The 17,530-nt window shown below is 45.5% G+C and overlaps 1 protein-coding gene across 1 annotated transcript in view; it reads left to right on the forward strand.

Annotated features, from left to right (window-relative positions):
• Window positions 1–7,029: 7,029 nt before the first annotated feature.
• The window catches only part of LOC144147190 (monocarboxylate transporter 9-like), a 41,900-nt gene continuing 31,399 nt past the window's right edge, over window positions 7,030–17,530 (forward strand). The window contains exon 1 of the mRNA XM_077679262.1: window positions 7,030–7,689. Within this exon, the coding sequence (XP_077535388.1) occupies window positions 7,464–7,689 (226 nt within the window). The 5' untranslated portion in view covers window positions 7,030–7,463. The remainder of the gene's footprint in view (window positions 7,690–17,530) is intronic.

The following is a 17,530-nucleotide window of genomic DNA, read 5'->3' on the forward strand; positions in this document are numbered from 1 at the left end:
TAGAAAAGCGGCCGCTGCGGCTAGGAATCGAACCCGCGTTCGCGTGCTCAGCAGGGCAACGCCTCACCCACTGAGCCACCACGGCAAGCTCGGTTAACGTGCCTATTGTTGCCTATACATGGGGTCATAAGAATGTTTGATGAGGTTGGGAGGGGCCGTGGAAGCATTATTATTACTATTACAAAAATATTCCTCACCCAGCAGTGTACTTCCGTCCTTAATTTCTTAATTCCTGAAGAGCGAAGAAATTGCTTTGCAGGCTGCGGTATTTCCCTTTTTGCACCTGAAGCGCCTCTCACATACGTTTTCTTAAGAAGCAAAGCTAAACTGGAAGACGTGTTTATGTCAGCTAGGTGGTATTGTCATGCTCTCACGCGTTTTTCCTCAACATTTGCAGCGTCTGAGCGAAGTATGCACGTGTTTAGAGAACTGCAACCAAAAGAAATGCAACTTTTCCCCAAAACCGTCAACGTGCTTGGTCATGTCCTCAAATGTAATAAAATATAGGTAAATAATCAGCTATTAAATCAAACTAAGTTTCAGCACAGACCCCAGCTTTTATATTGATGGGGTGGCGATCTAATAAAATTCTGAACGTGTCACTTAGGCGAGTAGGCTCTGTGACGATATTGCGCAAGCAAGATGACTGAATAAGTAGCGTATAACTGTTTTGAGCATCGCAAGCAAAATCAATGTTAAAATCACCAACCGTAATAATTTTGTCACCAGATCCTTAAGACCTGCTCAGGATAGGTGCCATTAACAAGTTATGAGGTCGGTAGAACACATCAACGACTAAACGGAAATTAAGTCTGATGAACAGCGCTCCGATATATTCATCGATCCTTGGTTATTCCTTTCTTGGTATTCATGGTTATTCCTTCCTTGAATTTTGCTCTTGATGTGGTTGTTAAGAATTTTTCAGGGTACTTTTTACTAAAATCTATTGTGATGTTCTAATATTCCTCTTGATATTCCTCTTTCTTGTGTTGGCTGTAAGCCCTCAAGTTCATCTGGTTTGTATAGCCCCCATTACCCCATGGTCCACCTAAAGCCTGTAAGGTTTCTGTAAAATTTTCATCTTTTTAAAATATAAAAGTTCCTTCGGAGCACTTCAATGTCGCTTCTGAAGGGGTCATTCTGGCCCTTTACATCCGCGAGTCCGCGGAAAATGGGAGAAACGCCTTTCTTAAATTTCTCGACGTTTTCATTATTGAGGTTGAGAGAATCTCGGATTCCAAGATGTTCTGCACGAATTGCAGCTGAGGAACCCTTTGCCTTTGCCACCCCAGTTGTCATACCATTCGCAAAGCACCCACTTTTCCTACCAAACCTGATAGAACCTTCGCCGCTTAGTTATTGCTGTGCAGTTTTAAGTGCGAATGCACTTCTTAAGCGACCCTGAATCACGCGTCCACCGTCCGTCCGTCCGCAGCCTAGCAACGGAGCTAGCTAGCGTGCCTAGCAACGGCGCCGGATTTCCGACGCGTGAGGGCGCTCGCGTAGCGCCTCCTCTCCCCCCTCGCCTACTCTCCAGCTCGCAACACCCTCTCTCGGCGCGCCAGCCAGGCCACTACACTATACGCCTCGAGCGCGGCCTGTAGGGGCGCCACTGAAATCCCCCTAGCGGCCCGTTTCGGAAGCAGGCGCGGGAGTCCGCGCCCCGCTCCCCAGTGCCGCCGCTGCTTTTGCGGCTCGTTCACGACTGAGATTCACCGTTTGTGGGCGTTTGAAATTCATGTTTGTGTGGATCAGTCACTCTGTTTGCAAATGGGATGTGTTTACGAGAGTGTAAATGTTTCCGACGCGATCTTAGTGTGGTATGTTCGGTCTGTATATGCGCCAGTTGTGGGTCACAGGCCAGCGTTGCGGAACCGGCGTATGATGGAGCCGATTGTAGTTACACTGACATGAATTTACTAGCCGTGTCTCTGTAACCACCGGTTCCTCAGATGTTCATGCTACATCTATACACTACGATTTAAATCGGTTTTGTGCGCTTACATAATCAGCGGAGCACTCATACCTGACAGCACACCAGTTACGTTTGCCAATATTATACCTCAGATATTGATCACCACCATTTACAAGCCAGTCTGTGTTAATTTCGGGAATATTCAACAAAAGTACGGTGGACAATGCATAATTATACTCAGGGATCAGCACAAGCCAGAGTCGTCTTGTCGTGAGGTGCGCGCCCGCAGACCTTCATTTGCTACATATATCCTCTGCGAGCAGCGCGAAGACGGGCGCACAATATAATCCGCGACCGCGAATAAATGCTTCTTCGAAATATCGTCATATGGCACAGGGAGACTGCAGAATGAGCCAGAAACTGAAATCAGAGGGCCTTATCTTCCAACGACACATTTCATCGCTTGTTGAACAGCCTACCCTTTATACTTCCAAAAATGCGTCCGCCGTACGATCAGCTCTTCGTTGAAGAAGAAAAAACAAAGAAAAGTGAACGTGAGATTTATGTGTGGGATTACGAAAACGTTCGTTGCTTGATTCCGCTCCGCATTTGTACACGGCATCCCCCTCCCCGCCCCCCCAACCGATTTCTCGCGAAATAGCAGTGCATTTCGCGTATAGTTGGTCTAGTAAAACCTACCTGGCTTAAGTTTAGACGACCGTCTTTAGCATTTTTTTTTTCATTTTCGTTAGAGCTATTATGTTTCTAAATTCCGCATTGGCACAGCAATTATTTTTCTGTGGTTTCATTTCCTTGGTTCTTGCTACATGGCGTGTGTGGGCACATATTTAACGACGCACAGGCTTGGAATATACTTAACATTTTCGCATGGTTTTTATTCTTATAAAAGGCATTAAGTTATTGTCCGGGATTGGGTAATCACATCCCCGAAACATTTTTTCTGCGGCGTATATATGCGAAACGAAGCCGCATTCGTTGTCCACGCTGCAAAATGAAGCCAACATCTCATTGTGCCAGTATCAGGTCTAGACGAGGCGTCAGTAGAATTCATTTGTGCCTGATGTTTTGGAGGTGACATGGGTGATATGTTGCTGCCGTCGCCGACGCCCGGAAGAGCGGCGACAAAGCGCGCAGAACCGCGTCCCCGGGTAGCTCTTGCAGGCGATCGCGTACTCTACGAAGACGCAGCTACTTTTTAAGTGACCTAAACGTACTCTTTGCCTATAGTCGTCACCATAACAAGTTTTTTTAGGGCGCGGAAAGGCGAAAAGAAGCGAAATAGAACCAAAACACTGCACGAACCCCTATCAGTCACGCAGCGCAAATCCCGTCAACGCCGCGGGAAAGCGGCGGCAGGCGGCGCAGCGATCGTGAAGCTCGAGGCGTATACGACTCGAGCTTCGCGATCGCTGCGCGATTTCATAGAAATCAGTAAAACATGAAAGTTAAATGCGCCTTTATAGGAGCACTTGAATGTTTGTGCGTCGATATGAACGCTATTTATATTTAATCAGTATTGCACCGTTACACCCATAAACAATACACACTAGATTGCACTCGCCGAAGCACTGCGTAAATCCGATTGGAACCACAGGCGCTCGCAAACTGTACTAACGAAGCCCAACGGGCTGTCAGCGAATTGTTTGGTGAATTGACGGTCCTCTACAACGAACGCAGCATGATTTGCGGGTCGGCAGCTGTCTCGTGGGTGTACTTGGCGATCGACGTCCTGCTGGCGGGTCGCTTTGGCGAAGGTGCGACCACTTCAGTCCTTCGCCATGGCGTGTACGCCAGACGCCTGCGTTGCGATGAGCTGAGCTTATGGAACGCGAGAGGCAGCGTTTGTAGCTTGGACCGTGAATGCGTGAACGCGTTACTCTTCCCGCTGCCTTACCTCTCGTCACACCAAAGCAGTCAGGAGCGCGACATTCTCCAGTCGGCGTCGTTGCTTTTATGCCTTAATGCAAGACTTCACCTTAACGTGGCTAGGGTGGAGGAATAAGTTATTTCTCCACCGTGCATGGGGCCATCATCCCAGGAGCATATGCGGCGGATGTATGAACACCTGAGCTTACGCTGGTAAACGCTGTCTCATCGAGGCTTCAACTGTCTGTGTCCATTAGCGTCATGACGCACTACTTTGCGTCACCTCGCCTAAACGGCAGCATCACGTGAATGGAGCATGTTATCAGAAATCGTCTAACGCATTTCAGACCTCCCGTTGCGGACAGAGTGATCGTGAGTGATCAATGGATCTTTTTCTGACGATGTCATTTCCGTGACAGATATGACGTCGGTGAGGTCTTGCTGTACCCCGTCATAAAGTACTTTCGTGTTAAAATCAGGATGAGTCACCAGCAACCGCCAACTGCACAAAACAATGAATCCTAGTTAGTAGGCGTGCATTCGCCGTCCTTGCAACTGCTAGAATTTTTAAGTTGAAGCACATGTGCCATTTGTTACGGCACATTGAAATGTTATCCAAGTTCGTTTGCAGGTCAGCAATATTATCGGCGACAATGCTTTCGAGATTGATTCGGGCGAGTGATTGATGTATTTGGAAGAAGCATGGTGGCAACAGGCTCGCACCATAAGGGAAAGGGCATGTTACCTTGAGCAGACATGACCCGTGGTGTGAAACAAAAGAGAATAGTACTCGGCAAGGAGAATTCATAACTTAGATAAACATTGGCCGCGTATGTGCTCGCTTCCCTCCAAATGTCGTCGAAAGACGATAGTCTTCGGCTGCCCCTGCCAGGTAAATGCCTTTTTTCCTTTCCTCCGCCAACCACTCATGCTCATTCCGTCCCCTTCGATCATCCCGAGATACACACTGAGGAGGGCTGCTGGAGACAGTTCAATTTTCCCGCGCCCCATTGCTCGCGCCGTCTAGTGTAACCTTTTGTTACTGTTGGGCGTTGTAACGCGGTCACGAGGTCGAGACTCGCGCGAGCTTTTTGGTATTCTCCGTTGAAATGACATGTTAACGCGTATTTTTTAATTGCTATTGCAAAGAAGTGGGCGCACACTTACTTTCTGTTAAAGGAACACTACAAGCACTAATTATGCAATATCATTTTTCCTGAAATAAGCCCAATGTTTTCTTTTTGCTTTACAGTGTTGGCAAGTATGAAATGTGTTTACAGATTCAGTTGTTCGGAAAGGCTTTGGCTATGAAAAATCTTGTTGAAAAATTCTGCTAAGTTTTGGCCGGCTTAGCCCAAGAAAGAGCAGCATTTCTAATATTGGTTCGTGGTGCTTTTACCTGCACACAATACATGCAATGGCGAGGTTGCGTATGGCTGCCCACGGGGAAAAATAATAAAGTAGCATCCAGTAAACCATTTTCAAGAAACGCTTGTGGCGGGAACACTTAGCAAGCTTTCAAACATTTTGCAGCAAAAATCGCCAAACACCCTTTTTTATTCAAAACAAAAAAACTCTTTCGGGAAAAACAGGGGAAAATCAGGTGTAATGTTTTCGACAAAAGAAATGTACACTTTTCACTGCTGTTCCTAGATTCACTCGTGCTTCAATTTTTGTGTAATCATTGTTTTAAGGCTTATTATAAAAATATGTTATCCCTGTGTGTGCCTATTTGATAGACGACACGAGGTGACAAAAACAATGCGCAGGAATGTTTACACCCAACTAGACTGGAGATCGTTAAGGCAGTTGGTTAGGCAAAGGGCCAATTTATAATAGTGAGGTTATGCTTGTTCTAAGCATTGGGCAAACCTTGTTGCCTTAACGGCATTACGTTTAGACAAAGGCGCCGTTCTGTTTGGGCGTTTGACCTGCTAGCAACCGCAGAAACTTGCATATGTACCGTCGCCACGCCGTGCATTTGCGGTACCCTTAGCTGACAAGAAATTTCACCTAATTCTTTGTGGAGACGGAAGTGTCTGAATTGATTGGCGTGTTGCAGTTTTAGAACCGCTACTGAGGCCCCGTTTCTGCCGTCCACACTGGTGCTCAATGCCTTTCGTTGCGAGGAAGGGTGAACCATTTCTACGCCGCGCCGTGTGATGAACATTAGGCTAAATGGAGCTGCACATACGGCAGGTACTGCTGCAATCATTCTTGAAAGACGTGGCACCATGCCTCTTGAATTTATTCGATTTTTTTTAATCACGGGGAAAAGCAGGGGTGGTTGAAATTGAGGGGTGGTTAAAACGGCAGCAAAGAGCGTGCAAGAACAAGGGTGCGTGTTTAGGGCTATTGCTTTCATTGCATATGCATAAAAAGCGGCAACATTTTAGGTGCTCGTACAACATCATGAAAATAGATGACAACGTGATAGAGTGAGCTAGTTCACAAAATTATTTTGTGAAAACAATGACGATGCAGACAGTGTAGACATAGATCGCGAAATTTATACAAACCAGCTCAAGAAATATCGCGGGATTTTTCTTTCTTCTTATCTCTTCGTGCCAATCAGCCCCATAATAATGGCACCGATAAAGGTCACATTGAAACGTTGGCATGAATAGGCTGGTGGGCACAGCGATTCGGCAGAATTAAAAGATAAAACTCTAAAGCTTTCTCCCGTACACAACTTTTGTTCTCAAATGAAACACCTACGCGTGAAAAATGGCATTCAATCTGCCGGGAATCAGGCTTCCGGAGTGCCTTTGCCAGACGGAAAGACATATATGTTTAATTTTTAACGTGTTCGCTCTTTGCGGAAGCTACTAAACAGCGAAAGGTTCAGGAAGAGGCAATAGCGTCGCAAAACTGTGAGGAGAAAATGATGAATTTTCGGCAACCTGTACAAATACTGGTGCTTTGCTGGAAAAATAAATCTTGTACTTGGTTGGAGCCCTCAAAACATAATTGTAGAATATCATTGTGGCCCTGAAAACATTTGCTGACTTTATCACCGTTTGATCCCGCACATGCACGTGCTTGTTTTGTTTGAGTACCAGCGAAAGTAAAAATATCTAACGGCATGAGATTTACAGGCATCTGTAAACCAGTACTTTTGGGACCACGTGTCAACCCGACAAAAAGCGGACTAAAACTCTATTTACGGCCCCTGATTTCCCTTCTTTTTTGCTCTTTCACTGCACAAAACGTTGTTCACAACAACAGAGCGTGCCTCGTGCGTTGGTGCTCTCCAGGCTTCCGGCACAGTCCGCGTTCTGCTGCTTCAACCCGACACCAGCTGCAACAAAGAGGGGTGTATGGTGAACGTTTCTGGAGTGCATGTCTCGTATCTGCCGCAAACATGGTTCATCAAAGCAACCAGTCTCGACCAATGAAGTTGTCCTCTTAAGACAGTTATCAGTGTGTTGGTTGAATACTACCTGTCCCATCACCATTTAAATACCAAGCTATCCCCCTATCCTATGGGTTTAATGTCACCATGAACGTCAAACTCTTATTCGTGGTGCTTGTTTCCGTTTGCCCCCTGAATTTGACCCCTCCGACAGTGCGACAAGGTCAGCACCCGATGCTGGACAGTTTTAGGCAAATTTAGCGCTTGCGTTCTTTTCCTACCAAGACACCAACAGGGCAACCAATCATGAGCACGCCGTCCGAGACGAAAAAGTCAAGCTTCAAGCCACCATCCTACCTGCAGGATCGTTGTTGGCTGATACCAGTTGTGACGGCTTCTATAACGTTTCTTAACTCCATCATTATTTCGAATAAGGGATACCTGTACGTACTTTACATGGACCACTTCGTCGTCGACCGTGAAACTGCATCCTGGGTGGACAGCACTTCCCTCGTGACCGCTTCTCTAATAGGTACGTGCAGTTTTGCTCTCCGAGACATTTTTGAAGTAAAGGAAAAGAAAGAGTCCCCCTTATTTTGAATTTTTAGTGTCTTTGAAAAGCGAAATGTCGGAAACACAAAGAACAACTGGGGTATTGGAAACTTATAATTCACTACAGTCCTTCGTTGGAGGGTTTCCGTGCCTCTGATGGTTCGAGGTGTAAGTATCGTGGCCATCAGATAGCACACCAATTGTAGCAACACTAGTTTTTGACAACCCATTTGCGCGAAGGACGAGAGGAAAGAATAAATTAGAAGCAATATCCTATTAATATAATAAAAAGGTTAATCTCTCAGAAGTGAGAGTTTACCTTACGGCCTCGAAGGCATCCAGTAGTAAGGGCCCTGATTCTCTCACAGAAACAATACCTGGTGCGCCAGTGTGACGAGTGTGAGCTCAGGGAGTATTCTACTATTAGTACGTACTCATTCGTGTATGTGTGTGCGTCTCTAGCACATTTTTACTTTTATGACATTGGCTATGGCCTGTTTGAGTGCATGTCTGAGATCAGACTAGTAAAAGCAAGATTGAAAAACCTGGAGTTTTAGCCAAGCTATGTTCCGACGTAAAAAATGGCTCTGCCATTCCACCTTGACGGCTGCACTAGACGCTGCTTGGACCATCTGAAGTTAGAGATGACAGCTGCGCTAGGACTCAAAGTCATAAAAAGGTGCATAGGAAGCTAGGTTGTAGAGCGTGCCATTGTTTTTTAATCTTCGGTGTAAGGAATACGCCGACGAGTGCTAAAACCTTCAGAGAGGCTACCTCTAATTGATTAGCAGTATGCATATCCTAAGAGAGAGTTACGTGTTTTATAGACTTTAGATCCGACAGTTTTTGGTATTTATTTTAACAATATAAATTTGTTCAGCCCTTTAAGACGCGTACATCACGGTTTCGATGGTTGCGGTTCAGCCAAGAGCCTTTCTAAAATGTACTTGCAATTATCCACAGAAAAAAACGCTGGCATTTTAAATCAACATACTCACGTGCCTCCATTTTGATTCCAACACAGGACTGGAAATTCCAGTTATGTTAGTTCTTCAGTGTAACTTTCAATCTGCAATGCGCTTATTCTCGACGCCTGGCTAACGCCAGACTTGGCGCCGATGATCCTATGTCACTAACTAAATATGACCTATGTACACCATCTAAGTTTTCAAGACGTCATTGTCTTGTTCGGTCTGACCAAACAGAAATTCCAGAGCCCGCTTCGCCAATAGTCCTGGGGACGTTTGGTTGCAGACGTAAAAATAAACACAAAAAATCAAAGTGTACGTTCAAAAAGCGTTCCAAGGAAAGTGACATTAAAGTGGGCAACAAAATCTCGCAAACAGTAAGCCATTACGTCTATTTTGGGCAAGCAAGAAGATCTCATCTAAATCATGAAAAGAAAATTACCCGCAGAGTGCGCACGTTTTGGGCTGCTTTTGTAGGAATTCGGATATACTGAATAGTAGGCTTCCTCTGTCACTCAAAACGTTGATGTATAATCAAGGCCTTCTTTCAGTAAGGATGTATGGGGCATAAACTTGGGGTTGCACTAAGCCACTTGAATGGAAACTGAGATTTGCCCAACAGGCAATGGAAAGAAGAATGCCAGAAGTCAAGCTTAAGAAAAAAATGGGCATTGGCGGATCATGTCATGCCCATGAGGAACAACAGGTGGGTCATTCGCTAGGTGGCTGTCAATAGATCGTAAACAGAGAGCTCAATGGAGATAAGAACTGCGAGTATTTGAGGGAAAGGGTTGACTCAGCTAGATGTCGAAACGCGTCGTAGGAAATCTTTGGGAGAGGTCTTCGTAATGCACTAAACAGAACCAGGCTGATGATGGTGGTGATGACGACGACCCCTATAATAGTGTAGTTTAGCGTTAATTTTATGCAGAGGCCATAACTAGGATGCAGTAAGCACGACTAACTACTACATAACAAGAAAAACCTCAGCCGCGATTGGAACTTTGCTTGGAAGTGCCTGCACACTCCCACCGTTTGACATCTGAACGGGGCTTTGCCATTCAGAAAATTTTCAAGCAAATACGTGTTCAACAGCGTCAACCACGGGTTCGAGTGGCCGTACCATCGAATACCGCGCTTCGCCAGCAGAACCGCGTTCGAAGTGCACGCAGGGGCCAAGGAAAATGGAAGCGATGGAGTCATAAGCGCTGTCCGTCGGAAAATGTTTTATGCGGCGCACGAAATCAGGCAATTGACGAAATCACTATTCGTGCACAACCTCCCCAAGCAGTACATTAAACGGCAGTCATTTTTGTAGCTTTCCGTCATCTGATAAATGCTTAAGTGCAATATGCCGTGTTTCAGCACCATCACACACCCTTCAATATGATCAACAAAATCAACGCAACGCTTTCTTTAAATGCATTAAGAAAAATGTTGACTTTCAAAACCCTCTGCGAATGTTACGTGCCATAGCGTTTTTGTGAAAAGGTATGTTCACATCTCAGCTAAGGGAAGCAGTTAAATGGACCACACAGTCTGACGGCAGATGTCATAGTTATCGGCCGCGTATGCTGAGCGGCTATTAGAGGAGCGGTGTTACGTTCGCGTCGCAGTACAATGAAATTCATAATTCGGCCGCGAGTTCCTGAGGGATAGTTCAGTCTTCATTGGAAGAGAATTCCGTTGAATTCCTGCGGAAAAATGTGTTTGGGCATAACTTTAACATTCAGCCGTAAGAATGCGCCCAGTCACGTAAAACAAACTACAGGTCAAGCCGCGCAAGTCGGTTGAAGGCGTTTGACGTTTATGCGTAACATTGGGTTTACCCTCAGGTCTCGACCTTTTTATTTTTATTTTATTTATTTATCACATACTGCGGACCAAGCATGGTCCATGCAGGAAAGGGCGACACAGTTCAAAATTCTCCGGCATGCACACAATTTGTTTGCTGTATACATACATTGCAGTACAAAATTCATGTTACACTAGAAACTCGTGAAAAACAAGGGAGAAATACAGCTAAAAAAGCAGACTTAAGCGACAAGAAAAGATATACAGTTTCGTCTCGGCGTGTCGAGCCTAGGGGAATCATGGGGAAAAGCATTCCAATCAGAAACTGTTCTCGGGAAAAACGAATACTTGTAAGTGTTAGTACGTGCAAATATAGGTGTAATGTTTATGACGTGAAGCCCGGGTGGTGTCCTTTGTTATGTAATCTGGCGCATGCCATCCTGATCTAAAAAAGTATGAGGGAGAAAAAGTTAAGCCGAGCAGTTTACCTTCGATCCGCCAAAAGTTGGAGGTTCGCATCTTGCAACATGGCTGACGGTGAATCGCGACGTCTATGGCGATTGAATATAAATCGAGCAGCTCCTTGCTGCAGTTTTTATATTTTTTGTATATCCCCAGCTGTATGGGGGTCCCACACAATGCGGTCATGTTCAAGAGAAGGACGAACTATGACTTTATAGGCTCTAAGTTTTAGTGAACTAGAACATCGACCCAATTGATATTTTAGAAAGCCTAATTTTCTCCGGTAAGCAGAACATATACCATCAATATGTGCTGTACAGCTAAATTTCGATGTAATCGTTACACCTAAGTACTTGTATTCTTCTACTTGCCTGATAGTGTATCCGCCTACATTAGAAGTAAACTCGAATTTTCGGATTTTGTTACTCAGACATAAATATGCGGTTTTCTCAACATTAATTACAATTTCCACTTCTTACACACTTGTTTTATGTAGTTTAAGTTCTCACACAACTTACCTGCCTTCGGAACCATGCGAGTACGGTAGGCTGGCGCCACCGCCCTTGCAGAAAAGAACGACGTTGGCCGGATCCATACCTCCATTCACATCTTCTGCATACCCCCGTTTAGCACGAAATGGAGCGTCAGCGACATTCGCTTCCCATGTCAGTCTAGCAGCCCCACTGCCAGTGAGACGACAAATTACTATTAAGCGAGCTGATAGGCTCCTCTTCACACCTAACTTTACCTAGAAATATCAAACCGCCTCTAATTGCACAAGCAATGCATAGAACTTATTTACGGATCATTTTTCAAATTAAAAACCAAGCAAACAAAAACGAACGTACGCCTGCTCGGGCTTGAACCCAGGTTGCAAGCTTTGGAAAACGCAACGCTATCGACTAGGCCATACAGGCCCCAGAGCAAACCCGTGTTACGTGGTGGTAAAATGCATTTTAATGCGTAGCAGTCCTTGCCGAGTACCCCAACAGCCACGGACACGTAACGCCCTGCATTTCCACAAAAATGCAAATTAGGCGGAAGCAACACCGGCAATCATTATATTGTAGTAAAAGGAGATAATTGGTCAAACAGATGTTTTAAAAACCTAAATTAGGAAAAATAGAAAAATACCATTTTTACGAAAACCATCAGAAAAAATAAAAAATATACGTGTGTACAACTCGATTGAAAACCCAAGAATAAACAAAGAAAGCCCTCGAAAGAACGTTTGACAAGCAATTAAAAGAAATGCGAAAATGGCGAAAAGCCGTGTAATGCCCTGCATTCCCACAAAAATGTAGATAGGGAAAAAAAGGCACGTGCAATCGTATACCAGCGTAAACAGATAGGTGTTAAAAGAGAACTTTAAAAAACGGAAAAAATAAAAAAAATTAACAGAAAGGATCTGACAAAGTCAAACCGTGCATTTTTTTCATCCTTAACGAAACCCATGAATTAACATAACAGTACAACACAAAAAAAAACGTTCAACACGGAACAACTGAATGGCGCAAAAAAAACACAAATCCACAAAAATTGAGGTTTAGAGAAAAAACACCAATATTATATAGAATAGCCTAACTGAAGTAAATTGCTGGAACAGACTTGTGAAGAACCACAAAAGTAAAAAATACAAGCTATAAAGTTTTCACGAACCCCTTGTGCCTAAATCAAAGACATGCATTTGATATATCTCCCTCGAAAACTTAAAGATGAATAATGACAAATATCCCGCAAGAATAAACCGTTCAAAACACACAAAAAAATAATGAAATGTGGAAAAAACGGTGTAACTCCTCGACAGAAATACACATTACGCGGAAAAAATTCTGTAAACGCCATAATGGTTCAATGGGGATACATGGTCGAGCAGAACTTTAAAACACCAAAAATAAGAAAAACTAGAGAAATAAAATAATCTTAAGAACGATCTCACAAAATCAATTATATGCATCTTACACATGTCCCCCAAACGCAAGAATTATTTGGCAAAAGGAATACCTGTATTCGTTACGACCGCGTCATAGGAGATAATTGGTCGAACAGAACTTTGAAAATAAAAAAAAATTTTCGGCAAAGGTGATCTGTCAAAATAAAAAATGCATAATATAGTTCTCCCCCCAAAACCGAAGAATAACGAAAAAAAATCTGCAAAAGAACGTTTGAAATGCGTATAAAAAATAGGCCGCGTATCTGCACATTTAGTTGCTAAGGTGGACAAAATACGATAGTCTTTCGTCGAGATTTGCAAAGCAAATGCCTCCCTTCACTTTCCTGCTCAACTCTCACGCTGTTCCTCTTCCATCGCACTCCTCCCAAGGTGCACACGCAGAAGGTTTCCTCAAGTCATTTTAAAGTTACTGCGTTCCACTGCTTTACGCCAGGTGCCTCGATGCCAGCGCTGCCGTATCGCAGAGATGCGCGTGAATCGAGGCGCCCTACTTCAACGTTCCTGGAACCCCGTTACCCTGATCCAAATGCGTTAATAACGCGGAAACTATCTAGTGGAGCCTATCTAGTGGAACGTTTCGTAACTGTTGTAGCTTGATTTCTTCAAATGCCGCGAGAAGCTGTAGCGGTGCGGGAAACAGCAGGCGACGGAGTGTTTTTTTTTTCTGCAGTGGATGTAGTATTTTATTTGACAAAAATCAAGCATTCATAAATTTTTTCTTAAAGAAACACTGTAGATGTAAGATATGTATTGATATTTCGCTTTATATTTTGGTAATGTCTCGATCTTGTTCAACAATGTTGCAAGTATGAACATCAACACCGAACATAGACGTTTAAATTTGGCTGTGGGTATGTAATACTATTGCGCAGATTTTGTTTCCCTTTGACCGGGTGGCTGAATCGAGTCACAGACAGAAAGACAGGGAGACCAAAATTTTGCCGTTAGAATAGCCCAAGTGCCAACTCTTTAGTATCCCTCGGTTCTTAAGAAAAAACCAATAATTAGCGATGTGAAGGCCCTTCGTCACTATAATGGTATATATTAACATCATTGGCGGAAAAAAACAAAAGAACACTTATAGAACCACTGATAGATATATATATAGATAGATAGATAGATAGATATAGATATAGAACCCTAATGCGCAATTTGTGCGCACAACTAACGGCAGTCATCTCGGTCATGGCGCATATCTGCTGCGTCTCTGGAAGTCATCGCGTGATCAGCGAACGCAGGCCGGCGCGCTACTCTACCGTTATCTCGCAGTATGCCCCCCCCCCCCCCCCCCCCAGTTATTTTGTTGGCGTTTGAACCTCCCGCGAAAATTTCAGGTGGTTCGGGGGAGCCAGGAACGCAAGAGGAGTGCGCGGCGAAAGTTAAAAGGGGAGCAGTGAGACATAGGCTCCGGAACGATCGCCGGGTGACGCTGCACTCTTGCCTCCCCGGGAGTACGCGGTGGCTGCCGCCGCTTCAGCGCGTGCTTTTAAATGCGGAGCATTTCTTAGGCTCGCGATGTCACTCGTCGGTGTTGTCGGCGCCGTCCACACGCTCACTGCGCATGCGCGTCGCGTCGAGGCGCAGGTGCGCGTCTCTCCACCGTACCCTCCTCTCTCTTAACAACAGATGCGGCAGTGCGGGAGGAGCGCGTGTACCCCGTGCGCTCCGTCGCTCTCAACAACAGCTGCAGCGGTGCGCGGGGAGCGCGTCTCTGTGCGCATGCGTCGTAGCTACCCGTGCGCTGCGTCGCGCTCAACAGTAACGGCGGCAGGGCGGGTACACGTGATAACGGCGTGGTGGGTGCGTGGAAAGTTCGCGCGCTTGTGTACGGAAGTGTGCGCATGCGCGCCTCTCCCCCGTACTCCTCTCCCTCGAACGCGGGCGGTGTGTATATAAGCGGCGGAGCGCGCGTTTGGAATTCAGTCAAGGGCGTCTTTGCTTGGCTTTCGCTTGACTTGAGGCTTTGCTTGACGGCACCAAGCAATAAAGACAGACTAACTTTACACTCCTTGCCTTCGCTTCTCCTTCATTCAATAAATAAGAATAACAAAGATGAAATAACAATTAAGCATTCCCAAACCCTACCCGATTACTCAACATTCACACGATACCCCCACCACTCTGCGACGCATTTACTCGAGTTCCCCCCGTGGGAAGATGCGGGCGGGTTTTTTTTTTCGCTGCACGCGTGCTGCATTTATCGCGCTACGGTGAGGTCCGGGTAACATTTTCCTTCGACTTATGGGAGCATACACGTTAGCACGTGTCCAGCACGTTCGGTTTACACGTGGAGTAGCTACTGGGTCCATTTTTGCCGGTGCTTGTCTTGTCGTCTGCTAGAGACGCGTCGTCTGCTACGCGCCGCTCGAACGGCCGAGCACCCCGGCGGTTTCACGGGATAAAGCGTGATTTTGGGTGGTCGTCAGCTGCCATGTTTTTGTCGCCCAGGTGACAGCTGTGCAACTTGTTAGAGCACATTTTTCTCTCGTTTGCCAGTTTCTTCACGTGCTGCCACTTTGAACATCCGGATTTTATGGACGACAGAAACACTAAGGCTTACAAAAATTCTCGTAAATTTATTGTTTCTAATCGTTCAAATGATCAGCTGCCTCCTATGAAAGACGCATTAAAAAGGCACACGCCGTTAAAGGGGTGCGCTGACAACACCGCATTTCTATTTTGCTGATCTTTGGAGGAATTTTGTTCGCCACGTTCGTCCCACAGATTGACCCGCTGGGAGTGTGGGTGATACTACGGCGGAAACAACAGAACATCTTGTCAGGACTCGGGACTCCACCAACGAACCACGCCTGTTTTCTGTTATGTTGCCGTGTTTTCTGACCATGTAGACACTGCTGCGACAAAACATGGTTGCCTTGTGTGCAGTAAGCAGAACTGCTATAAGCTGGAACGGATTCAGATAAATTTTTGCCCTTTTGTTCTTGTTCTCACCGTCTGCACAAAAAAAAAAGGCAGAAGGTGCAGCTGGTACGAGGGCGATACATTTGCGCCTGTGCAGTGTTGCCGCGTGCATAAAGAAAAATATGTGGCCCTTTACTCGTGCACGGCATCGACGAAAGAGTGGAGAACAGCTGTGGCACGTACAGAACAGCTTGGCTCCCAAGGCTGCCTCCGCTGCTTTTGGTGCTAATCAGAGGGGGAAAGCTAAATGGGAAAAGGGGGATTTTGCAGAAGAGAACACTAGTTCTCTGTTGCTCGGGCTGCCTGGAAATAGATAGGGGGGGGGGTCCTCCCCTGTACAATTATTAATGCAGGCTGCCAATGATTGTTTTCCGCTATAATAAATGAAATTCGGAGTTGTTTAGCTGGTGCCCTTCAATATAGTCCATTATAACACAATTGGTTGACATTTTTTATGGGTGAAAAAAAATAGTTCCTGGCGATTTACCTGGCTGTAGTAGCTCTGGTCCGTCTTGTCATTGTGACTTGTGTTCTTGACGGCACTGCTCCGTTGTTCGTTTTTCCCCCACGTTTGCAAATACTGGTAATTAAAATAGGTATACACCAAATTTTTTATATTAATAGTAGTTAAGAGTTATATGCCACAAGCTGTTCTGTTGTTTCCGCGAAGTGTCACTCTAACCCATACTTGTACTCCAAGCGGGTGACAAACATTTCGAACAAAAATTCCTTCAAGGACAAGTAAAATGGAAATGTGGCGCTGTCACACACCTCTTAATTAGCGTGTGCCTTTCTAATGCGTTTTATAAGATGCAGCTGATTCTTTCAAGCGTAAGAAATAACCTATTACCATAATCAATCATGTTTATCTTCCATTTCTTGCAAGCCTCAGTGTTGCTGCAGTCCAGAAAATCCGGATGTCCGAAGCGCGAGCACGCGAAGGGAGTAACAAACAAGAGAAAAGTACTCTGTGACAAGCTGAACAGCTGTCGCCTCGCAGACGAAAAGACAGCAGCCGGTGACCGCCGAACAACGCGTTTCCCCCCTTAAAATTGTCGGGGCAGTCTGCCGGTCGAGCGGCGGGTCTGTAGCAGACGGCAAGACAAACGTCGACAAAAATAAACTCAGTAACTACTCTACGTTTAAACCGAACTTGCTGGACACGTGCTGACGCGTATGGTTTTATAAGTCAAAAGAAAATTTTACCCAGCCCTCTTCCTAGCGCGAAAAATGCAGCACGCGTGCAGCAAAAAAGAAAAAGCACGTGCCAAAGCGGCGGAAGCCCCCGCGTACTCCCGCGGAGGGAAGAGTGCAGCGCTGCCCTCGCCGGAAAACTTTAGTTTCGCCTCCCTATACTGAGCCGTCGCGACGCGCTAGGAGATGACACCATTGCAGGGCGTGCCGCCCTGCCCCTCACACTTTCGCGAGACACTGGTCCTCCAGTCTTCTTTCTGGTGGGGTGGCGCGTTCGGTCGCTCGGCTACGCGGACGCTTTCCCCGTGTCGTCACCGCGAGATCCTTGCGGCGGTTTCCAAGGCGCTGTGCCTTTGAAGAATGAAATAATCCAACTTCTCTTGCTACTTTTAGGTGTATTATGTTGCAAAGAACTCACACTATCGGCAAGCTACATAAGAATGCTACGCATTAGTAAACAACTCTCTTAGTTGCTGCAGCATTTTTATTTGGATAAGGTACAAAAACGCCATGATACGCTTTTGCGA

Source organism: Haemaphysalis longicornis, unplaced genomic scaffold, assembly GCF_048455015.1.
Source record: "Haemaphysalis longicornis isolate Haplotype H1 unplaced genomic scaffold, Haemaphysalis longicornis Haplotype H1 scaffold_7, whole genome shotgun sequence".
In the NCBI taxonomy this organism is placed as follows: Eukaryota; Metazoa; Arthropoda; class Arachnida; order Ixodida; family Ixodidae; genus Haemaphysalis; species Haemaphysalis longicornis.